Below are 25627 nucleotides of genomic sequence, written 5' to 3' on the forward strand. Positions count from 1 at the left end.
CATGCAGGGGAGATCAGTATGATCTATATGTCAACACATGACAATGTTGTAGACATCTTCACCAAAGCACTTCCACGTGAGAAGTTTGAGGCATTTCGCAGTGCCCTAAACTTAACTCCTTTTGGTGATTGATCACCACCTTGTACACCACATTGGCACTGCAGGGGGGTGTTAGAATTATTATCATATTCTAGGCAGTGGCCAATGTAATGTAATAAGTGGGTTAGGGGCACTTTTCCCTTTTTTCCCCCTAACCACAGTCTAACCCCTAACTACAGTTAGCGGATAAGATAGGGTTTTGTCACTTAGACAAAACTCCTCACTTCTTTCTTGAAGTGACAAAACCCCTCACTTCTTTCTTGTACTTCATTTTAGTCCACTATTCAGTACACTTATGTTCAGCTCACTCTCTTGCTCACTTTTGCTCATCTTTGTTCTCACACGTATGCCCTGATTTCTCACGGCCCTTCATTGTAGAGATAGATGCAAGTGGCAAAGGCCTGGGGGCTCTTCTAAGATAACAGCATGGAGTTATCACTTTCAAGAGCAGGAAATTTGAGGCCAAGGTATTGAACTATGATATTTATGATCAGGAAATGTTAGCTATGCTACATGCTTTCAAGAAATGGCACCACTACTTGTACGGTAGCACGATTAAGGTTAAGACACATCATAGGAAACTCAAGTACTTCCTTATCAACGCAATTTTTCCATGAAGCAAAAGACGTGGTTGGCTGCAGTTCAGTTCTACGATTTCGACATTGAGTACAAGAAGGGGAAATAAATTGTGATTGCTGATGCCTTGTCTAGAATGTGGGCTTGTAGTTTATCTACCTTTCCACCATCTATCGGGAGTGGATTCGTGGGATTCAAGAAGAATACATGCAGAATTCAAAGGCACTCTCCATTTTTTTGGAGTTATAAGAGCCTTCAAGCCAAGGGCATGCTGAATTTGAGCTGCATAATGGGTTGTTGTACTGCAAGGACAAAATCCATCTTGTGCCAAATTCAAAGTATAGGCTGCTGGTTTGCAGGAAATGCACTCATCTCCTACAGCAAGACATTCGTGTATCACTAAGACATCCAAAAGATCAGACAAAGCTTCATCTGGGATGGTATGTGGCGCAAGTGGTTAAATATGTCACTGAATGCTTGCCTTGCCGACAGAATAAGGTGGACAGCCAGCTACCCGCAGGTCTCTTACATCCATTACCTATTCTAGAAGGCAAATGGACTCACATAGCTATGAATTTCATCACAACGTTGCCTTCTACAGAGAGGGGATGAGATAGCATATATGTGGTGATGGATAGAATGACAAAATAGGCTCACTTCATACCCACTAAGACCCAGTATTCAGAATCACAGGTTGCTTGGCAATTTATCGAGCATGTTTTTAAGCATCATGGCTTCCCTCAGGAAAATGTCAATGACACAGATGCAAAATTTATGGGTCACTTTTGGCAGGAGTTATTCACAACAGTGGGTACTCTACTCACACCTAGCACTCCTTAACACCCTTAGACAGATGGACAGACCGAAAGGGTGAACAAATGGGTGGAGGAATACTTGAGGCACTTTTGTCATGATACACTTTAGTCCTAGGATAAGTGGTTGGCTCTTGCTGAATTTTATTACAATAGTATCAAGCACCTTTCTATTGGCATGATCCCTTTGAAGCAATGCATGGATGCAAGGTTGGAATACCGCCTTTTATTGCAGACATGGCTGTTAAAAAGCAGCAAGCAAGAAGTGACTTGGAAAGAATAGATGCCCTTTTGCAATTGGCTACGAAGAATATCCAAGATGCCCAAGCCAAGCAGAAGAAGTATGCGGATTTACGCGAGAGGTATCTGTCTTTTGAAGGAGATTATGTGCATTTACACCTCCATAAGAACCTTATGCCTCATTGAAAGGTATCACCAGCACGAAGCTTGGTCACATGTATTACAGTCCCTACAAGATCATCCACAAAGTTGGAGAGGTGGCATAGGAGTTAAAGCCGCATGTAGGACAGCATGTCCAACTTCTTCCAGAGCTACCACCTATGGATGAGGAGGGTCACATCCTCTCTGTCCCGGAGAGACCATGTGCTCCAAAACAGGATCTACATAGAGTATCTTATCAAGTGGCCGGGACTCCCTGAGGATGAGAATTCATGGCAGCCAGAAAGCATTGTCCAGGACTACCCCCATCCTACCGGGCTGATTAGTAGTTGCTGTTTGCTGCACCTTTTCGAACAGCCAGGATATAAAATTTTGACAACAAAATTCTATGGAAAGGGATGGCTGTAATGAGGGAAAAAGTGGGAAACAGGTGGGAAATTGGGGGCTAAGGTTGGAACTATATAAGTCAACCCCCTACCACTCATGTACTATGGATTGATTTGAATCTTATCCCACCCACCTCCTTTCCCGCTCTCCTACGTGCCTACTCTCTCTCTCCTCCTACTCTCAGACACTCTCTCTCTTCCCAATCTCTTCCCCCCCCCCTTTCTTTCCTCCCATCTCTCTCTGTCTCTCTCTCCCTTGCTTCATCTCCCCTACCCTCTCCTCCTTTCTGTCATCTTTAGCCCTTCACCAAATCTGCCCCTTTCCCCTTGGTTACATGTAGGAACATTAAAATCAATAAATCAAACAACCCACACATGCCCACTTCCTAAATTCAAGCCAAACGATCCATAAAAGGCGGAGAAACCGCATCATGTATGAATGTCATGCACACCCCCTTCCCATGTTGACCTCATTTACCCCTACAGTAATTCTACATCCATGCAAAACAGCTAGAAGGATAGTAAAGTGTACTAGTAAGGTGTAGGAGAAAACTATATTCAGTTACTATGGAGAGGTGAATAAATGCCAATGCTTAAATGAACTTGTCACAATGTCAAACCCATCATGTATTAGTGTCTTGCCCACTCGTTTTCCAGTTCGACCTCATTTATCCATGCCACCACCACAAATCTATGAAAAATTGCGGAAGACCACATTTGGTAATTATAGAGAGGGACATGGATGCCCACACAGCTCAAACAACAATACATGCTGAAATAAAGGTTCTGTTGAAAGATGCATGCATGTCAAAGAGACTCGTGGGCAGGATAGGAGAGCACCCAAGTACACCTATTCTTGAATTTACTTAAGAGCTGAGAATAAGAGAAGGTCAATTATGCCTAATATCTACGAGTACTGAACCCCTGCTTTGCAAGGGCAGAGATACATGACTATCCTCAACCACTCCCTATCTGATGGTGGATGTTCCCTCAGCTGGCCAGTAGAAAGCATTTGCTTTAGGCAGTCATGATCGCATCGTTCGATCAGTTTCTTATGTGAATGGCCTCATAACTGGCTGTGGCTTAAGAGTAATGCAAGACGTTGCAAGAGATCCACTTATACATTGGAAGAGGACCATCATCTCAACATCAGATGGAGCGCATCAAGCAATTTGTCCAAAAGCACGCATATAATCACTCCATTCAGCTCGTTTTGTAAATGTGACTCTATTCTTCTAGAGATTATACTATTAGTTTAGTGAAAAAGTTTCCAATAATCCGACAATGGCGGTTTATAAATTAAATACTGCAAGGTAGGCCTCATTCTCCCCTAAATCTGAATGATTTCATGCTAGCTTCTTTCGTCAACTCTAGATTCAGGAACCCAATTTGCTTTATTTGTCTAGATCCAATGGAGCTCTCATTTGCCTGCTTTGCTGGAATCAAGGAAATGGATCAACCAAAAATTAATTCAGAAATGGCCAAGACCGAAACAATTGCATATTTTAAACACTCGAAACTCCTTTTTGCACATGTATTGATCAGCGTCCTCTTCAAGATTTGATTCTTAACGCAAGGCTTTGAGACCTTCCATCTCCTCCCTACATTCCCTTGACCTTCCATATCCTCCTTCCTCCCAAAGTTGCCTCTTGTCTTCCAACCTCCTCCCCACTCAAAGCTTGCCTCTTGTCTTTCCATCTCCTCCTAGCTCTCAAAGCCTCCATCTAGGAGCATCTTCTTTGTGACACGTGGCAAGCTCTTGTTTTCTAAGCTGCCACATGTCCTCTCTTTTTTTTCCTCCTGTCCATTGTTAATAGGTTAAAGATATTGAAAACAAAACATAGGCGTCGCTCTTGTTTTGAAAAGACTCAAGAATTCTTCATCTGACTACCTCTACAGAATTATATGACTACCATATCTAGGTTAGTTTCCTTCATTCAAGCCTGCAAATCCAATAACCTAGCTATATCTTTGAGCCACTGGTATCACAACATAATAAGATACAATATAATAAGGTGCAAACTTCTTGTGAAGGCCAAGCCTGGTACAGAAAGATGCCTTTCAGGTGTATTTCATTAAGTAATTACTCCTTCCTTATATATAAAACAATAAGCCATTATTAACATGGAACTGCAGTTCATAATACAAGAACTATTCAAGAATGGAACTATGATTCTAATCCAAACTGTTGTAGAAGACTCATGCATACTGGATGTGTCACGTCGTATCGGAGCACTGCATTGCGAATGGCACTCAGATCCTTCTCATTGTCGAACTTTGCAGAGTGGACTCCAACAACTGTGAGCTGCATTGAATCTATGTATATCAGAATTTGAAACTCCATATTGAAATTTTACATAACCCTGTATGCCAGTTTTTACTTTTTATGAAGCTTTCTGTAAACTTGCGAGTAGCAGCAGAAGGGCAAAAGCCTAGTACAGGAATTTTGAAGCCATATTACAAACACGAGCTTACTGATTGTCCCTTGTACTTCTTCTCAAGATACTCCAAGTCAGGCAGGATATGCATGCAATTTATACAGCAATATGTCCAAAAATCTAAGACCACCACCTTCCCCAACAGTTCCTGAAATTTACAGTGATGTTTACAGAAAGCTCTTAGCAGGGATAAAACTTGAGACAAACACAGGTGGATCAGCAGAGTAGAATTATTCATGTACATATATTAAGATGCGTAAAACAGCAGAAATTCCCTTTCCAATTCCAGAAAACAATGAGTTTCTTTTGAAAAAGGATGAATAATTTACCTTTCGCAACCGAAGAGGAGTTGTATTAAGCCACTCTAGCCTTGGCTGGAATTCTGGTACCTGCTGTCCTCCTCCACTGAAAGGCAACCAAGCATGCAGAAGCACAGACTAACAGAGTGAAAGTCAAAAAGTCACATGTGTATACTAGCAGACAGAGTGCTCTCCCTCCTTACTGAGGGAAACTCCTGATTAAACAGAACAAAACAGATAGAGTGATCTCTCGCCTTACTGAGGGAAACCCCTGATAAAACATGGTAGCTTTGCCACAAGTTTTTATTTTTTAAGATTTTTATTTTCGCCAAGAGATTTGACGCATTACTCGAAGGTCAAGAAATGGCTTGCTTCAAAGTGAGGAAAAATATTTTCTGTCTCTACTTTGAAATTCTGCCTTCAATGGCCGTTCAATTTAACTCATGATACATGCAACACATTAAAGCAGAACATGGCATCCACATTATTGTTATCTACCAGAACATGACTGCAATTCCAGATAGGTTTTCAAGCTTAAGTTGAAAAAATTGCAATCTCCTACCGCCTCTCCAGGTCATCGATGTAGCTTATAAACTTTGCAACACGGTCCAACTCATTTGCTTCTGCATCGCAAAAATAATACCCTGTAAGCATAATTTTAAAGCAGGCACTCCTAACAAATTTAAACTACTAAATTTGTCGGCAAACATCCTGTCCAAATAAGAAAATTGTTGCCACACGTTAAATATACACAACAAAACCCCAGTCATCGATGTTTACAGAAACTCAGACCAAATGGAAAAATGAGACAGAGATAAGAATCCTGAATTTCAACAAAGGCTTCTATCTGTCACTTTTCTAAACAAAAAGGACACAAACCATATCTTCCGAGTCCCATTCAATTTGGGGGATGGCTTTTGTGACATGCTCAAGCTTTTCTGCCATGCTCCCATCCTGCCAGCCCTCAAGTAATCCTCTTATTCGTAATGTCAGGTATTATTAGCTCGTCTTCCTTGTTCTTGTACTTCTTCATAGACATGACATGTATTGATTTTGTTGTCCATCTTTGTTGTAATTTCGTGTTTGATTGATTTGACCTGAGTGGTAACTAAGTCCTGGACTTTGGTTACCAATTTTGGTTTGAGCGCTGCTTCATTTTGTATCTGTAAAACTTTTTGTATGATTTCCTGTTTTCCATATTGAAAACTTTCATCTCCAAAGAGGCAAGTAGGGCCTTAGCCTCTCTGAGTTCTTGCTGTAAATAGTAAACTTGTTCCTGTAGGTTCAAGCCCATAAGTTTGCTTCGTTGCCTTTGATAGTTCAAATGAGGAGTCGGGACAAAACCAGTAATGGCAGCAAAAGACAATTTCTTCGTTGTAGGGGTCGAGTGGGTCGAGATTATATTTACCAAGAAACTCTGTTCCCCAATCCGGAACGCGTGGAACCCCGTTCCAGAGAAGAGGGAACCCTGGAACCCCTTGGAACCCCTTGGAACCTGTCTGGAACGTTCCAGCCAGGATGTTACCAGGGAACCCCATTCCGGAAGCCGTTCCAGACCTAAACCCGGCGTTCCGGGTTTAGGGTTTCCTCCTCAACCCTCTTCCGTGAGCGGCGGCCGCCTTTTTTCCACCATTTCCACTTGCAGCACTCCACCTACTCTCTCCCTCCTTCAGCAGCCCGACTCCTCCATCCAGCGGCTCTCCAACTACTCCCTTCCTCCATCCTTCTACTCTCTCCCTCCATCCTTCCATCTACTCCCTCCCTCCATCCATCTACTCCCTCCACCTACTCATTCTTTTCATGATTGATATATTTTTATATGAATTGATGACGTGTCATTTGACGTGGCGTTCCGGTTCCCGTTCCCCCTTCCTAGAACGTTCCTGTCAAAGCACTTGAAATTTCGGAACGTTCCCGCTCCTTTGTAACTATGGGACTCGAGATACCATGCTTCTTCTCCATGAAAGCCTTCGAGAGCTTTGTGATCTCTTGTGAATAATTTGCAGGCCCCTTTGCTGTCTCTAACACCAGACTGAGCCTGGGGCTCAGCTCAGCCTGGGGCTGACAATGGGCTACTGTTTGCGCCCCCCCCCCCTACGCTACGTTGAAGAAAACTTGATCCGCGAGAGAGAAAGAAAGAAAGAAAGAAAGGTGTATTAACGTTTTCAAGAGACCTCACTGGTCTATGAGACAAAGTACAAAATATCTGTAACCCATACAAGCCATTGTGGGCTGAAGCAAAGGGCTCACTAAGGCCCTTGCTGAGTGGTAAGTGCTAAAAGAGAGAGAGAGAGAGAGAGAGAGAGAACCAAAACAGCTGATCTTCCTTCTTTTTCCTTTTTACTGTACACCTCCTCGATCCCGTACGTGCCTTGTTACATACATGGAAAGCCATCCTCTTCAACTTTCCAGACATTTCTCAAGTTCTATTTACACCAAGTCTCATACTCCTTAATCAAACCACTCTACCCCCCCCCCCCCCTTGGGTACACGACCGTACATTGACTTATTTGATTGTATACGAAACAAGTCCCATCTGAAAGCTCACTCAACACCCCACCTCCCTCTAGACTCCATGGCAGACGTGGACTTATAAAACAACCCAACACAGCCTTCTGTACAATATCACTAAAACCTACTAAGCCCCTCTAAAAGCAGCAAAATACATTTTCAGATAACACTTTGTTGCTCAACCTGACCTTAGCAATGTGCTACTTCGAGCCAGTTCAAGGGGGGGAAATCTTCAAGGGAGTATGGAAAATTCTGCCATGTTTTCGCTGAAAGAATTTAGAGCTATCTTGTTTCCCTTTTGCACATCATGTGTCAATGAGGATTTATTTTAGGACATGCTACTTTTTCCGTTCTTCTTTCCTTTTCTTCTGAGCAAGGGCGGGAAACAACTTTCAAAGTGAAGCTAGTAACACAACTTCCCACAAGCATTTTCAACAAACTCAAACGGGAGGCTTATGAAGCCAACAACACTGTTGTTGGCTTATAAACGATAAGACCTGGACAAGAAAAAAGCAGGGAACAACCTTCAACGAACTCAAGGGGAAGCCTATGAAAAAAATGATGTTGATGAGAAACAGCAGGGAGCAATGCTCTGCCTGAAAAACCTAATGCCTCAACCCAGTGAGGCTGCTTTCCTCAACGACTCCCTCCACTGCTATTGGCTAAGGTTTAGAGCTGGCTTAGTGCGCTTTCGTAGTTTTTTTACACATGATACCTGCTTCAAACTACTGCAGACTGATAATGGATCCTAAGCTTGCAAAACGTGAATCAACTTGTAGCTTCGGTGAACCCCTTTCCCACACGCACTGTAGCATCATTGAGCCTGTGCTCGTAGGATACAATTCAAGTGAGCTCTGATTGCCAAGAAAATTTACCTTTATAACACTAGAATACATCCAATATTACTCTGGTTGCAAGGAAACACTACTTGTGGATGTGTTCAATTGTTGCTGCAGTACAGAGTTGTTTACATATGTTGGTGTCAGTCTTCAGCACCTTAGAGCGATGCTTTGTGAACAGGCAGCTTCCCCATCTTTTGAAATTGTAGACTGTTGCTCTACCTTGGTACTTAAGGAGGCTGCTTCCTTTTTAGACTGTTTATCTTCCTCGGTCATTCAACATTCAAGAAACTTAAGGAAATATCTCTGGTTATCTCCAAGCCATACTGCTGTTCAATGGCTTAGGAAAGCTTTAGCCTTTCCTCTACTCTCTTCTCTGATTTAGTTGCTGCCATCTTCATAGCTTGAACTCATGTTAGTGGCAATGTTTTGCAACCTATGCAGGGTTTCCGATATGAACTGAAATCTCAGGTGGAGCTGACAATTTTTCTTCACTACCAGCAGATATGATCATAGTTTGAGGGGTCGAGGCTTCCATGCTGTATATTTATTCAAGCTCATTGTCACTCCTTGAAGCATCCCATTCGCCTCTGAAATTTTTCCATTCTATATAGTTGGCAGTTCAGACGACTCCCCTGCTGTTATTTTCTTTTTGCAGAGGAAAGACGTCTTTTTCTCCCTCATTCTGTTTGAAAAAATAATACATATTTCATTTCTTTCCTGAGACAGAGAAGTGTAAGCTTTGTATCACAAGTTCAGATAACATTAAAAAAAAAAAATTGTCTGAGAAAAGACAAGTAGCACCAAAGGCCAGAACCCTAAGAACCATAGGCAAAAACGTATATGCCCATTCAACAGCTAATCACCTACTGAGGCTGGCAGACAATTTTGTACTAATAGTTTATATTTAATGAGTGCTCCCCATAAAGTAAGGATCAGCTATTGGACAGTTTGGAAATCAAAACAAATAGTCTCCATTAAAGGTACTTGCAGTAGTCCATTCACAGCATGATAAAAAACAAGAAGTTCAAACTGCTTTCTAAACTTCAGAAAATACAGGTCAAAGAACATAGCATCATCAGCATTTGTGATCCACAGTGCAACCAGCATGAGATGCCCCTATATATACCAATACCACTTGCGATCGGTGGCTCAACTAAACCCATTAATGCATTCAGCAGAGCCCTTGGCGATGCATATGACATGGCCTGCAACCATCCAGGAACAGTGAATGTTAATTGCAAAGTAGAAGTGGAACCTGAGATAAAAACAATTCAATCTTTCAAATTGCATGTCAAATGATAGAACTGACTCCTGGACAAATGCAAACAAAGTGTTCCAGGACAGCCAGATAGAGCATTTTCCCTTCATGGTTCAGGCATGTGAGGGATATAGAGAACTTTGGTCAAAGAAGTGAACTGTCCAATAAAGTCGTTTAATGTGTAAGACATTACAAGAGAGTAAAGATTCAGTGATAAGAAAAGAATGCAGCACACTATTGGGCATAGAGATAAGGTAAAGCTCTATCACTGTAGAAAATGCTTATATTGCAGTAAAATAAAGCCCTAAGCTATCATAAAACCTATATATATATATATATATATACACACACTTTTTTTTTTGGGTGAGAAGAAATATTTTATTGCTGTGAAATAATTACATTCATAATTATATACCTAGATGAATCCAGGAACATTCCCAAACTCATCCTCTAAAAACACAACATAGTACAGTTTCAATCTCACGAGAGTCACTCATAAGATTGAAAACCATAAACTCCATCATGCATAGCAGGGACTAGCTACTATGACATCCAAAAGCGGAGTAATTACTACAAAAGTGGAGTAATTACTACTAACCTGAAAATTTCAGTATAAGCCATATATACATCATGATCAATCAGTATAAGCCATATACACACACTTTTTTTTTTTTTTGGTGAAACTAAAAACATTATATTATGAAACATCCATTTTACAACAGGGCAGTGCTCAAGAAAAGAGCCAATGCCCTATCCATCAGAAACAGTAAAAGAAAAGCTGAATGCAAGAAACATCCAAACCTTCCTCATGCAAGGCATCATATAAGGACTGTTGCAATGAGGCCTGGCCGCTGAAGGCAAAGGGTCCATAAGGCCCAGTATCTGATCCAATGAAAGAAAAGAGAATACTGTGACAAAGAAGCTGATAATCTGCCAAACATCCAGAAAAACCTCGAGAACCTGTGTGCTGGAAATCTGAGAGATAAAAAATAGGAGATCTTGTCTAGAAGGTCTCCGGAATTTGAACAAAACCACAATAAGTGCTAAATACTCTCAGGAGTATGATGACATCGTGGACAAAGAGGAGAGGCAATCCTTCTTTGAGCCAACTTCACTCCCATTGGAAAAATACTAACAATACATCTTCAGAAAAAGAGTCTCTGCTTTAATGGCATTTTCAACTTCCATATCAATTTCAATTTTCCTTTCCACCAAGTTAAAGACTTATTCAGATGCCAAAGAGCATTTGCATGATGAGCAATCCATGGAGGAGGTAAAATCAATCGATAAGCCTGTATGAAAGTCAAAAGATGCAAAGGCTGAGGAGATAATCCTGGACTTGGACACTGAAGATGCCAATCTTGAAGTCTGTTTCTTACTTCCAAAGATGGAATCGGAACAAAAGGGAGTAAGAGATCTGTAATAATTTTCCATATGGGTCTATGATGCATCCCAAGATTGTATTTTTGACATGCTGCCGGAAAAGAGAGAATACGCCCCTGAGTATCTACCACATCATCAATGAACCAGATGCCCAACTTCATGAGATTGTAAGTTCTGATTGGTTGTTGTATAGCAAGAGGAGAGTAAAAAACAGCACTCTAATGAAGGCTTTCCAGTCGAAGAGAGAACCATGCTCAGACATTGGAAATGCAAGCAATGAGGCCGCTACATGTGTACCACAATCTTGAAGGCCACTAGCCATATCCTCTGAGCCGTAGGGCAGCCCCACAGACAGTGGGGGATCGTCTCTAGACCTCTGCGCAGCAGAAGCACCCGCGTTCATCCGCATCTACTTTAACCAGGGGCTCAATAGGCAATCCCCAATGAGCCAATAATCAAAAGAAATAAGAAATCTTTTGTGGTCTTAGACTGATCCAAAGAAGAGGCCAAAAATGAGAGATGACCTTGTGGGGAACCTCTTGCTCAACCCTGTGGTGCTCTCTCGAGGGTGTTCTAGCGGCTATCTCGAACTGAAGGTGCCGCCCCATGTGAGTCATGTACAAGAAGAAGGGCACCTCCGAGCTGGCTAGAACCACTCTCCAGGGTCCCATTGAATGTCTCAAAGAGGTCCCATTGAATGTCTCAAAGAGGTCAACCCTCCTAGAGCTATAGGTGCCCAACCGCTCCCTCCACGGATGAAAGAACAGTGTCCGAATCAATGTGCCACCTCTTGGCTAGGCGGCTCCCTATCCTGATCCGTGCCACTCAAGGTCTCCAAGGCTGCCTCATCCCAGCCGTACCTCTTTGACTCTGTTTGCAACACGCCTCCTAACCCCACCTTTTAAAACCTGTGAACGATAGGATCCAAAAAACTCTCGAAAAAATTGAACCTTGAGTTGCACCACCTGTATGTGAGAACTGCCTAGACCAGCTATGAGGGGTTCAAGGATTGTGCCTTCCATCAGGGCGTGGATCACTGCATCTATCTCCGCAGTCCATATGCTTGCCCCATCAAATGTGAAAGAGCCTGCACTCTGGTCTATGTATCCCTTAGGGAGCTAACTCCAAAACCCGAAAGATCTGGTCTCCACTATCCCAATGCGCCCAACCAATGTGCATCCTCTGGCCTAGCATACCCCCCCCCACATCTCTGACCTCTGATGCCAAATGAGTGGCAACCTCTCAAACCCCTCCCTGCAGGAAGGGTTGGCACGAATGAGCCCTCCCCCGCATGTTGCCAGACATAAAAGGCCGCCTCATGAAAGGGGAGCAGTAACCTATGAGGGAAGCCTCTGAAAAGATCTAGCTGTGGAATTGCTGCCATTGTCTATCTGTGCATAGATTGTTCCCAAGAAGCCCCTAGTGGAGGAGAAGCTTCCAAGGCTCCATGCTTGGAGTAAGACGACGTATCACTAGCTTGCCCAAGAGGGAGCATCTTCGGATCAATGATACCCAAACCTTCTTGTGCTTGCGGCATAATCACTGTCTGCCATGCCACTTGGGCTTCGTGTGCCATCTGATCCAGCCCAAAGGAAGTTGTTCACCAAGCGTCTCAGCTACCCATACACCCCCCATGGAAGCACCAACAAGAGGCAATGTACCATTCTTTGACAAGAAGGTCCTGGTTGACTATTAGTGCTCTGCCGGCTAAGGAGAGTTTGGCCAAGCTCCAATGCTCTCTAAAACAGGGGCAATCTGTTGCTCTACTGAGATATCAATACCTACCTGGCAGCCAAGGTATCTCGCAATTTGCCCCCACGGAATCCACCACCCCAATCATGGACTTCCTGAACCTCCTCTGTAATCGTGAAGAAGCCAATAAAATTACCCCAGTTGATCCGTGCCCTAGAGGGCTCGCAGAAATAGCTAGGGCCTCCCTGACAACATCCAGGCTCGCGGTTGATCGCTCCACATACAAGGCTGTACCATCTGCAAGCTTTGAGTGCTCCTCCTCGTGTTGAATTGGTTGTCTCATCCCTGCAAGGCCCATTGGCTACAATCGCCAAAAAAAATTGAGTGCTTCCGCCACGAAGAGAACAAGGAAAGGGGCGAGAGGGCAACCCTGTTGAACCCAACGCAAAAGAGAGAAGGGCTCCCTAGTCCTACTCTCTAAGTCTCTCTAAAAGTAGGTCTTTCCGCAAAGCTCTCTCCCGCTGCTGAAGAGCATGTCTCCGACAAATAGCCTGGGACTATAGCTCCTAGCTGCTCCCTTGGATTGCGTCTGCAACCCAAGACGCCTAGCCCTTGCTGGGGGCCCCCATTGGCTGCCTCTGTATCCCCCTTTTTGGGGGAGTTTGAAGGAGATTTGGAAGGAGAGTAATCTGTGTCTCTGCGCCGGCGTACCAATGTCACGACAACTAGGTCAATGCCAACCTTCCGTGCCCGCTGCAACATGAAGTAAATATCTACCCCAATCAGTTGAGCACATTACTGAAGCGTCCAGTAATGCGGGTGCATGAGCACCACCTAAGGCAGCATGCAAATCACTCTACTGCTAGACCTGAGCCCGGCTTCTCTAGGAAAACACCGACCTAGAAAGGAGCAGAAGCCCCATAGGCTAGTCACAGATCCTACCTCTATGGCCCACCCACTCATCCCATCATCCGATATACAACAGGTTCTCCATCATGGCATCGAACATCGTCGGGGTTCCTTCTTCACATTTATTGAGGCAAATTGATGAACCCAAAAAGGGTGCATGTGGGAGTCCACCACACTAATTGAATCCCCTTTTCGGAGTTGCAAAATCAAAACTTCTAGTTCTAGAGGCATGGGGTATAGGTCTGGAATCTCAAGGTAGTAGTTCCACGGCCCCAGCCTCTAGAATTTCCTCAACAGAGGGAGCCTAGTGCATAAACGCGGAACTGAAAACATGGAGGAAGGAACCCTTCTCTTGGTACCTGTGAAGGGGAAGTATCCTTCAGGGGAGGGGAAACGGGCTGCTGGAGTAAAGAAGGGGCTGGGGCAAAGGGCTTGGCCTGCCCCTACCCGAGGGCAAGGGAACAAGGCTAGGTCCAGAGGAAGAAGCGTGGGGGGAGGGGGAAGCGGATGAGCCTGTTGTGTGACGCGGGGGAGGGGGAGGGTCTGAAGGAGGGCCTGTCAGTCGATGGTCCAGAGGAGGCTCGTTGTTGCGCTGATGCCTTGAAGCTCTAGGCATCCTCCTCTACCAAGGTGGAGGGGTGCGTAAGAGGAGCAGCACACTCTAGATCCTCCACAACACCTGTAACCTGTTGCTGCTACTACGGGGGGGCCTGGGTGCTTGAACCCCTGACTCCAGACAGGTCTACTGGAGGAGCAGCAAGTGAACATTGCAAAGAAAGACCTCCCAGGCATCAACCTTTGTAGGTTAAAAAGGAGGGGCTGCAAACAAATCAGCATAATAGTGTCAGACCGCATCATCAAGCTGTTGCTTCCTCACTGTCCACAAACTATTCTGACACAGCAGCAAATGCAAGGATGCATCTGCTGGTGTATGGAAGCATTTGAAAAAAATATTCAAAGACCAGCCTGTATCCTGCATAGCTTTTTGACGAGAACAAAGCTGCCATTTTCTTAACTTCTGTTGATCATTCTCAGCCAAACGAGGGGCAGCCTGAATGTCAGATTGCTCATTAAGTGACAATTGGTGCTGCTGTGCCAGAATTGTAAAGCTGAACTTGATCCTTTGCATTTGTCATTTTTCTTGCATAAGTCACCCAGATAGCATTTGCTACAATCTTTGTTCAAAATTTGCATATTTGAAGAGAAACAATCCCATGCCCAGTTGCATTTACCAAGGCATGCAATACATGCCTATAAATAAGACCCTTCAGTGGCAGAGGAGTTGAAATCTCTGCATATGAAGGAATTTCCTCTCTAGAGATAATCAGCCAAATGATGCCACATTTCAGCCTGAACAACAGAATATGCAAGGCATAATTTGAGATTGTTGCAAAGAGCGACGAAAGAAAACGGAAGTAGAAAAACTAGGATCACCATAGACTCTTTGCTTTCTATCTTTCCAGAGAGTCCAAAGTGCCTAGTAACGAACCCAGTATCTGCTAACGAGTGGACGAGTGTGCTAGAAGAAGAGTCCAATCCTGAAGCCTGCCATGAAGTTCTAAAGGTGGTATTGGCTGAAAAGGCAGAAGCATTCAAGTAATGGCCTGCCATACAGGACGATAATGCATCCCTAATCCATATTTTCCAGCAGCCAAATGAAAGGATAGAAGAGTGCCATCATTATGAATGACATCTGCCATAGAGGAGGTCCCTTTTGAATTAAGAAAATATGAGTGTCTAGACTCCTATAAAGCCAACGGTGGAGAAAAAACCTGTGATCATGCTCTCAGCTCTCAAAGAGTTACCCTGCAACGAGTCACGGCCATGCCTGTTAGCACTTAGCCTTGGTATGAGCCTTGTAGATCAGGTCAACTCTATGAGTTGACTTCTTTGATCAACCATATGGTTGACTTGGGGGCATACAAGCCACCCTTTCTATTCTCCTCTTATCCATTTGAGCAGTACTACGTTTTACTCCAACTTGTTGTTTGCTTCCCGCACTCCACGCCCGTTCCATTGCTTCCTACACCCAACAATGGTATTAGAGCAGGTTCTCTTGCTCCTACCTGCCTTCCCTCGTGCTCTCCCATTGCTCCTACCTGCCATTTTGCTCCAGCTCAGTCCGGTGCCTCATTTCATCGCCGGAAACCTATTTTGGGAGCAGAAAAACAGTCCAACAACTATTTTTGGAGTTTTTGAGGTCCGATTTCAACATTTTTTGAAATTTCTGAGCTGCTCGCATATAAACCACATTGCAGTGACATTTTCTTTATTCACCTCAATTTGGGTATATTATGCATTTTGGGCTTGTTGTCTTGTCAGATTTGAGGCGCACAGCCTCCATCGGGGACATTTACAGCTCAATTGATCATTGGATACATTTGCAGACATTTGCCACTTGTTTTGGGCTGATATAATTGCAGGACAACTATCTTTGGCAGGGGGGTTCTTTGACCAGAGAGATATTGTTTTGCAGGTCATATTTTTGGGGACAGCACGTGCATTTAGCTCATTGTTTGAGCAGTCAATTTTTGGTTGGTCATTGCCTGACATTTGCTGTCATTTTTGGACAGCCAGCTCATTTTGCAGTGAAAGCCTTGAGGCTACTCTTGAGTGCACATATTTCCTTTAGGGATTTATTTTTGCCATGGGAAGCAACGATTGGATGGGTATGTTCTCAGCTGAGGACAGGCTCGATCGACCCAATTATCCCATGTGGTCATACATGGTGAAACATTTGTTGGTTGCCAAAAAATTTTGGGGTGTCGTCTTAGGATCAGATCTTCGACCTTCCTCTGTGGCGTCCACTTCTATAAATGCTACAGCCACTTCTGGATCTAGTGCTACAGCTGGTGTAGCTCTTACAGCCACCTATGGATCTGCTACTAGTCCAGCCACTCCTCCCACACCCAAACAGGCCAGATGGGATGGTAGAGATGCCCAAGCACATTCTTTCTATCATTGCTTTTTCAGTCAAGAGACATCATTCCTCACATTTGGTCTTGCAAAATATCAAAGGCTGCGTGGGACAACATGAATGCATACATTACAAAACTCAAGGAATTTCAAGAGCAGCTCATTAATGTGGATGAAATTATTTCAGATGCTCAGGTAGTATCCACGACACTCAATGGACTTCCTAAGTCCAACCAGGGGTTTGCTTCTACATTGACGCTGGTTGCCATGGGCAATCCCAACACGAGCTTGTTTCCCTTCTCTTGTAGGAAGAGCAGAGTCACACAAATCGTGTAGCCTCTCAAATTGCAGATCAGGTTTTTGTCGCTCATCACAAAAAATAAGGGAAAGAACGGGCAAATTACAGCAAACCCAAGCCTTCTGGAGGCTCATCTACTGCTGGACACTCATCTAATTTTTCCCCGTCTGATGCAAAGAAAAAAACCAGCAAACGTTGTAATTATTGCTGGAAGCCAAGACATGACATTATTGAATGTCGCAAACGCATCGCTTCTGAAAAAAAAAAGCAGCAAAAGGGACTTGTTGTCACTATTATTGCTGCTGCCCTAGATCATGGTCATGAGGCAGCAAACATTGCTCACCATGAGTGGGCTTTCACAGTGACATGCCAGTACTATCCAGAGAAGCATGTCTGTCTTAGATTCTAAGTTAGATTGGTGCTTCCAAGCACATCACTTCTTGCAAATCACTCTTTCAGACATTGGGGGCTGCTCCACATGGTGGCACAGTGACATCTGCCAACAATGCATCATATCCCGTGAAAGGGATTGGCCAGGTCGAGGCCACTTCAGTTTCAGGTGATACGATCATGCTCATGGACGTTTTGTTTGTCCCAGGTATCAAGAAGAACCTCATCTCCATTGTAGCCATATCCTTGGAATGGCTTTCGAGTTCTCTTTGGTGGTTATCGATGTGCCGTGTATGACAACCGATACGATGACATCATAGTACTTACTGGGGTCACTTTCTTTTGGGCTATATCATCTTGATGTTTATGACAAACAACTTGCTATAGAGGCAAATTTGGTGGTTGAATCTGTAATTTCAGATTTCCACTTATGGCATGCGAGGTTGGGTCACCTAACCTACAAAAGCTTGGTTAAAATGCATTCACAAAACATGGCAGTTGCTCTCCCACCCATGCATGCACCGGTTAAACATGTTTGTGAGGGATGCTTGTTGGGCTAAATGCACCGTTTCTCATTTCCAAAGGATGGGACAGTTGGTGCATCTAGGAAGCTTCACCTTGTGCATAGCGCTGTGTGCGGGCCGATGCGGACAACATCTCTTGGGGGCTACCTTTACTTTTCTACCTTTGTGGATGACCACCAGATTTGCTTGGATATATGGCATGAAGGCCAAATCTGATGTGTTCCCATGCTTCATACATTGGCTTGCCATGGCTGAAAATGAATCAGGGAACAAGGTCCTTACTCTACGCACTAACAGGGGGAAATGCACGGTCGCAAACCTGAAATTTCTCATATGCAGGTGTTCGGGTCATTGGCTTATGCTCATGTGCCATCTCAACTGAGGCACAAGCTTGAAGACAAAGCTGTAAAATGCATATTCATTGGTTATAGCGCAGAGAGCAAGGGATACAGGTTGTATCAGCCCAGCACAGGTAAGGTCATTGTCAGTAGGGATGTTGTATTTGCAGAAAATGTGCCTGTACCTTGGCAACTGTTGATTCCTCAGATGTCTTTGATACATTGCTACCTCTCTTTTAGTCGCCCACAGATCCAGAACAGCCAGTGCAAAGTGTTGTGCCATACACTTCTAGTAGTGCACATCCTCCACCAATAGCTCAAGCTCAGCCTCATATGCCTTTAGTTGATGATCATGCTATTGAGCAGGCAGTTGCAAACGAGCGTGCTGTCATTAAACAACAAAAATCAGTCCCAAGATGGCTTTTGGACACCCTCCGGGACAGCAAACAAGCTGAGCCTTTGCCAGCCCGCACTAGAGGTGCGCATAAACATATGCATGGCAACTATTTGGCTGTACCTTTGTTGCTACTGCTTGCAATGAGGAACCTTTATGTCATAAGGATGCCTTTGACAGCAAGGAATAGATGGATGCCATGAAGGTTGAGCCATTGGCACAAAGTGGGTCTACAAGGTGAAAAGGAAAGATGATGGCAGTGTTGACCGTCTCAAAGCCCGCTTGGTTGCAAAGGGATATGCACAGCAGCACGGCATTGACTTTGAGGAGACCTTTGCACCCACCTCACGCATTACTACTATCAGGTGTGTTATTGCTATGGCATCTCATCGACATTGGGACGTTCATCAGCTAGACATCAAGACTACCTTCCTTCATGGTGATCTTCAAGAAGAGGTCTATGTCACTCAGCCACCTGGTTCTGAACAATTAGGTTCTGAAAATATGGTTTGCCGGCTCAGAAAAGCCCTCTATGGCTTGAAGCAAGCACCCCGGGCATGGTATGCGAAGATACATGCATATTTGACAGCCCGTGGCTTTCAAAATAGCCCAACCAAGGCCACTCTTTATGTCTGAAAGGGTGCATCAGAATTTTTAATTCTGATTTTATATTGGATGACATGCTTATCACTGGGCCACATATGGAACAAATTGCAGATTTCAAGGCTGATTTATGGCAATCTTTTGCCATGACAGATATGGGCCAGTTGCACTATTATTTGGGCATACAGTTGCATATATTGAGGGGGGTATAATGATGAGTCAGTCCAAGTATATTGGGCAGCTCTTTGATCGCTTCAAGTTTGAGGATTGCAAGCCAGTTTCTACTCCATTGGACCGTGGCTTTCATTTCTCCTCCGAGGATGGAAATCCACCATTTGATGCATCCCTTTATCAGCAGGCTATTGGTTGCCTCATATACCTTTGTCATACTCGGCCTGGTCTTTAGTATGCCGTTTCCCAGCTCAGCAGGTACATGCTCTAGGATACTTCAGCCATACCACGAAGGGGGATTTGTTAGCACTTAGCCCTGGTATGAGCCTTGTAGGTTAGGTCAACTCTATGAGTTGACTTCTCTGGTCAACCATATGGTTGACTTGGGGGCCATATAGGCCACCTTTTGTATTTTCCTCTTATCCATTTGAGCAGTACTACGTTTTACTCCAGCTTGTTGTTTGCTTCCTACACTCCACTCCCGTTCCATTGCTACCTGCATCCAACACTGCCAAGCCAAATGCGAGAGAATAGGTTTCCAATCCAAAAACATTTGAGAGAGGAGAGAGTGGGTTGCCAATAGCCAAAAGTAGTTATTGGCCAAAAGTAGTAGTAGTAATTTGAAGAAGCAAGAAGCGCATCATAGCATCCCAAGGGTGACCACCATGTAGGAACTATAGCATCATTTTCCCAGAATGAATATTTAATCCCCCATGCAATTTTGGTGAACATAACTGTTGTATTGGAAGCAAGCGCAAACTTTTCCTGCTATGCTTTGAATGCCAGAAAATTTACATGATGGTGGACATAAAGGATGTAAGATCTCCTTTGGTAAAAAGATCAATGGCAGATAAAATTGAATGTAGGCCATCAAAATAGATTGAACAATTATGAGCTGGACATGCAAAGGCCAAGTAGCTAACTTACAATATTCCAGCTTTTTCTTTAATTTGACAAGAACCCAACCAATCATACCAGACTATGCCAATATTTAGAATGCAAAGGCAACAAGGGAGATTTTTGAAAATTAACATGAAGGCCAGCCGCCAGCCCATACAGTGAGAGAGCTTGCATAAGCAAAGAAAGTTCCCTTTTAGTATTCCGTGGCACAGAAAAAGAATCTTTTGCATAAGCTTGAGTAACTAGAGGGCGACTTCTAGGAATGTGCAAGCCATGTAACATGCTAGTCGCCACCAAATGATCGATATATTGAAGCATAGGATGCGTGGCTATAGCATATAGAATAGCACTACGAGGACAGCCTTGGCGAACTGAACAACGAAGTGTCCAAGCTTCAGAACTAACCCCCGATAGATGCATGCAGCTTTGTTGTCACTGTAGAGCCAAAAGATGATATGCTGCAATTTCTAACCAAAACCCAAAGCTTGCATGGTTTGAGCTATATAATCCCATTGGATGGTGTCAAAAGCCCTTGCAATATCTACTTGCAACAAGAGAACATCTTGCTCTGTATACTTGGCATACTCAATCCCAATACAAGCATTTGCACTATTGTCAGTGATATGTCTACGAGAAACAAAACCATATTGTGCTGGATGAAGGCCATCATGTAAATATTATTTGAATTGCAATAACAAAACATCCTGCTGTGTGTATTTGGCATATTCAATTCCAATGTAGCCTTTAGCAATGTTGTCTGTGATATGCCTACGCGGGACAAAGCCATATTGAGCAGGATGCAACCCATCATGTAGAAACCCCTTTAGCCGATCAACAATCATTTTCGTAGTGACTTTGTAAATGACGGGCATAAGAGTGATAGGTCTCCAGTCTGCCAAAGACTCACAAATTTGTTTTTTGGGGAGGAGTTTAACAAGAACTCTTCCATGTGTCCAGCATTTTTTGATTTTGCCACGCCACATTCACCATATATAGCAATGAGTGCTTCAAAATGGGCCAATATTCTAGAAAAAACTCGACTGTTAAACCATCCCATCCTGGGGATTTCCATCTGCGACATGATTTGATCGCATCTGACAGTTCCCGCTCGGTAAAGGGTTCCTCCAATTCCAAAGCTTGAGTAGGGGAAATGATAGGAGAAACATGTTGCAACAGTAAATTTCGTGCAAGCAAAATCTGTTGCGAGGGAGGAGCTGCAGAGCCAAATTGCTGAGAGAAATGATGCACACAAACAGAAGCAAGCTGTGACCGTGAAGTAGTCCATGATCCATCAGGCATAAGTACTTTGCAAATTTCTGTTTTGATTCTCTTCTGATGTAAACTTTTGAAAAATGCTTTGGAAGAGCAGCCTTTATCTGTAAAGGCTCTTTGTCTTGCTCTAGTCTCCAATTTTTCAAGTTTCCTGTGATCATTTAGTTTAAGACAATGTCTGGCCTGGCATAGTGTTGTTTGCTCGTGCATGGACAACGAACGATGATGGCTGAGTTCAGTGAGGTCTTGGCAAGTGGATTTGGCCCGAGCAATGGTTTCCCTCAGAGTCTTCATGTAAGACTTGCCATATGCTCTAATCACAACTTGCATTTTAGAAATAAAAGAATCCCAGGGACCATCAACATGAATATGGCTGCTAGAGGAAAGACAATGAGCTGCTTCAGTAACCATTGTCTTGAAATCAGCATGTTGCAAATAACTATTCTTGATGATTAGATGTCTCCTTTGTGGCAATCTATCATCTGGCATATTATGAAAAGATAACTGCAACCATAGTGGGGCATGGTCTGAATGCACAAAGGCATAGTCAATCCACATTTTGCATGTCCTCTCTTTCTCCTCTTCCTTTTCATCGTCATCTCTCTCTTTCTCCGTTGTCTTCTCGGTCCAAAGAGTGATCGAGTAGCTAATTGACTCGGAATGCTTCTTGACAAGATCCTTTAGCCTTCGCTCTTCAAGATAATGCAACTAATCACCCTTCAGAAGAAAGATAATTTTTGTGCCTTGATTGAGTTGCTCCCAAGAATCCCTTAATTGTCACGGTGAAAGAGTCATCGTCTGGTCATGATTACCTTTTCGGTGACCAAATAAGTAGAGTAGAACCCTACTTAAAAATTTTCAATCATGCTTACACCCTCTCCAGCGGCTAGGGCTTCCATGAACTCCTTTATTCCTGGATTTAATCAAACTCTACATCAGGCATTTTGTTGGGGAGCGACACTATACCATCGATCCAGACGTGCCTGATAAGCGGAAAGAGCATTATGTTGAAAAGTGTAGCCCGGTGACAAAGGTGTTACAGAAGCAGCAACAGCAGCAACATCAATGGCCGCCACGACCGATATGCTGCACTATAGTAGAAGAGGACTTGCATCTTCTTCAAAGGACAGCGCAGTGCCCGCACTTGCCGCACTCCCAGTCGCAGGTACACCGGTTTCAGCTCCACTATCTCATCTTCCACCCAGCGCAGTGCCCGCACTTGCCGCACTCCCAGTCGCAGGTACACCGGTTTCAGCTCCATTATCTCATCTTCCGCCCATAGCTACTTTGTACCCGCAGTTTTTTTCACCCCTCCCCTCTCAGGTTCCTTCTTCTCCTACCCCTTCTCCACCCTTTTTGCTCCCCCTCTCACAGCCCTCTGTCACCTCTTCCCCCCCTTTGTTGCCTATTTTACCTACTTTGCCAGAGGCTCCCTCCTCCTCATCCTCTCTACAGACTTTACCCATCCCCGGTACCCGCTTTCTCTCCCCCTTTCCAGCCTTCTCCTTCATCCCCGCTACCCACCTTACCGGTTTCCCCCCTTTCTCCCTTTCTTTCTCCTTCCATGCCTTGCACTGTTTGTCCTTGCCGCCACATCCTACCAGAGCTTCAGCACTTTGAGACCCACCTCCGAGCTGCCCTTCAGATGCTTCACAGGAAGGACGAGACCATTGCTCTACTTACAGCTCAGGTTGCATCTCTTGCTGATCGAGTGACACAGCAGGATCGGGAGATCTTGTCTATTAGGACAGATCTTCAGGTCTTACAGGCGACTCATAGGACTCTTGCTGGAGAGATTCATGGACACACAGAGCGAGTGCAGCAGATCGAGACTCGCGTTCAGCACATAGACACATCTCCCACTACAGCAGTAGCAGCAGTTGAGGAGCGTTTGACCTCCCTTCAGATAGAGGTCCAGAGAGCCACAGAGTGGGTGGATGTCGTCCGCCGTCAGGCATCACAGCCTCAGAGATCGACTGTATCAGCTAAATTGGCCGAGTCACAGCAGAGGGCCACAAAGGCCCTCAACATTCGCATTCGTGGTATCTTGCCCTCGGCGACACAGTCCACGATGACACAGGCTGTGACCTTTGTCTCTCAGACACTGGGAGTACAGGATCATGGCATAGTAGGATCATATAGAGTCGGGAGGGATCGTACTAGAGAGCAGCCCCTCATTATCAAATTCAAAGATGCCCAGGCACGTCTAGCTGCCCTCAGGAGGAGAGGGACACTCAGAGACCACCCACAGATTTCCATGGACGAGGATCTGCCTCAGATACAGGTTGAGGAGCGCAAGGCGCTCATGCCTCAGAGAGATGCAGCCCGAGCTCAGGGCAAGTGGGCAGTGATCAGGGATGGCAGACTCATCACAGACACCTTGAGGCGTGCTCCCACAGTGCTTAGAGATGGCAGACCAGCAGATATAGCCCCACCTCCACCTCCTGCTGCGACCGCTTGACGGGACAGGGCCCATGGGACACACTACCCGTCAGATAGTCTACGCATCGCTGTATGGAACTGCAATGGTTCTTTTACAGCACAGCCAGGCAATCCACGGGGGGCATTCTTTGGGAGAGATATCATCTTTTTCACGGAGACACACAACAGTCCAGAGAGACCTTTGCCACGAGTGACAGGGTATACATGGAGATCTGCCTTCAGGCAGCACATTCGAACATTTGGAGTGAGAGGATCTGGAGGAGTGGCCATTTTGTACAGAGAGCATCTCGATCGGATCATCACAGTGGAGAGAGCGGATTCACATGCTTGATTCTTGTGGGTACGCATCCACCGCAGAGCCCCTCAGCGAGATCTTTTTATTGCAGTTTGCTACTTCCCCCCGGCGCAGTCGATCTATTCTTCCACTGGACCAGGCCAGTCCATATTTGAGCATCTCTCAGCGGACATTGCAGATTTTTCACATCGCGGAGAAGTCATCCTTTTAGGAGACTTCAACGCGAGGACCTCAGACAGACAGGCCCTCACTTATGACTTCATGGAGGATCCGGTCATACTCCCAGCATTTCACGATGATAGCCTCTGTCGGACTTCATCAGACTGCACAGTACAGCCCACAGATCAGGGATGTCAGTTACTAGAGCTCCTCACCTCGCACAGTATGGTCATTTATAACGGCTTGTCCAGGTGGCCACAGTCTTCCATGCCTACATTCTCTTCTGCTTCTGGGCGTGGTACTAGCGTGATCGACTACATCATAGGTCCCCCGACTCTAGTCCCTTCCATCCATAGCCTTATTGTTAGCCCCTTCATGCCCTCTGCCGACCATGCACTCATCCACTTTATTTTGACTCATGTCTCCCATGACCCCCCCCCCCTCGTTATCATGACCGCCAACCCTATTACGAGGTTCATTTCGACCACCAGTTCGATGATGTATATAGTCAGAGCCTCAGCCGCCTACTCCGTCCTCATCTATTAGATGCTCTACCATCCACGCAGGACCGGTGGGAACTTGTACATACTTCACTCGTTTCTGCCGCTCACATGTCGTTCCCTGCCACATGTCATTCGTCTAGTCCCCCACCGGTTGGTCTTGTTCCTTGCAACGGTTGGTATGACGAGGAGTGTAAGGAACTCCGCAGGAAACTTCACCTTGAGACCAAGGAGAAGTCTCCCCTCCTTGTCGAAACCAAGAGAGACTACAAGTGGTTGGTTAGGCGCAAGAAACGTCAATTTCTAGCCCGGAATGAGGAGGAGCTGAGAAGCTTGCTTTTCAGCTGTGACTCCAAGGAATTCTGGAGAAAATTCCTCCGCTCGAAGTCTCAGAGCCCCCTCACAGATCCACGTGTCTGGTCTGCATACACTTCAGCTCTATACGATGTTCCAGATCAGCCAGCCATCGATTTATCCCATTCGCCTAGGCCAGCTTCATCTAGTCTCTTCACGCCAGAGAGTGCCCGTGCAGCAGTCCACCGATTGAAGAACGGGAGAGCTAAGGATCATGATGGATTGCAAGCGGAGTATGTAATCCATGGGATTGATGCCTTAGATTTTGTTCTTTCTCGTCTCTTCAATGAGTCTGTTTGTACAGGCCTACCACAGTCCTGGTTAGGCAATACCATAGTACCTATCCACAAGTCGGAGGACCCTATGGAGCCGTCGAATTACAGGACCATCATGATTGGCCACGTTATGGACAAGATCTATGCATCAGTTTTGGAAAGCCGTATAAATGACCATGCCAAGACGACAGG

General features: G+C 44.8%; 1 protein-coding gene across 1 annotated transcript in view; it reads right to left on the reverse strand.

The window, feature by feature from the left end:
• LOC147906018 (haloacid dehalogenase-like hydrolase family protein) overlaps positions 1-25627 on the reverse strand; it is a 279546-nt gene that overhangs the window by 196768 nt on the left and 57151 nt on the right. Inside the window, exons 11-15 of the mRNA XM_087383974.1 lie at positions 9489-9567; positions 5572-5632; positions 5040-5115; positions 4748-4858; positions 4482-4577 (exon numbers count right to left, since the gene is read on the reverse strand). Coding sequence (XP_087240100.1) covers positions 4482-4577; positions 4748-4858; positions 5040-5115; positions 5572-5632; positions 9489-9567 — 423 coding nt within the window. The remainder of the gene's footprint in view (positions 1-4481; positions 4578-4747; positions 4859-5039; positions 5116-5571; positions 5633-9488; positions 9568-25627) is intronic.

The sequence above is a fragment of the Dipteris shenzhenensis genome, chromosome 1 (assembly GCF_047967505.1).
Source record: "Dipteris shenzhenensis isolate YYH24624 ecotype China chromosome 1, Dip_SZ_1.0, whole genome shotgun sequence".
In the NCBI taxonomy this organism is placed as follows: Eukaryota; Viridiplantae; Streptophyta; class Polypodiopsida; order Gleicheniales; family Dipteridaceae; genus Dipteris; species Dipteris shenzhenensis.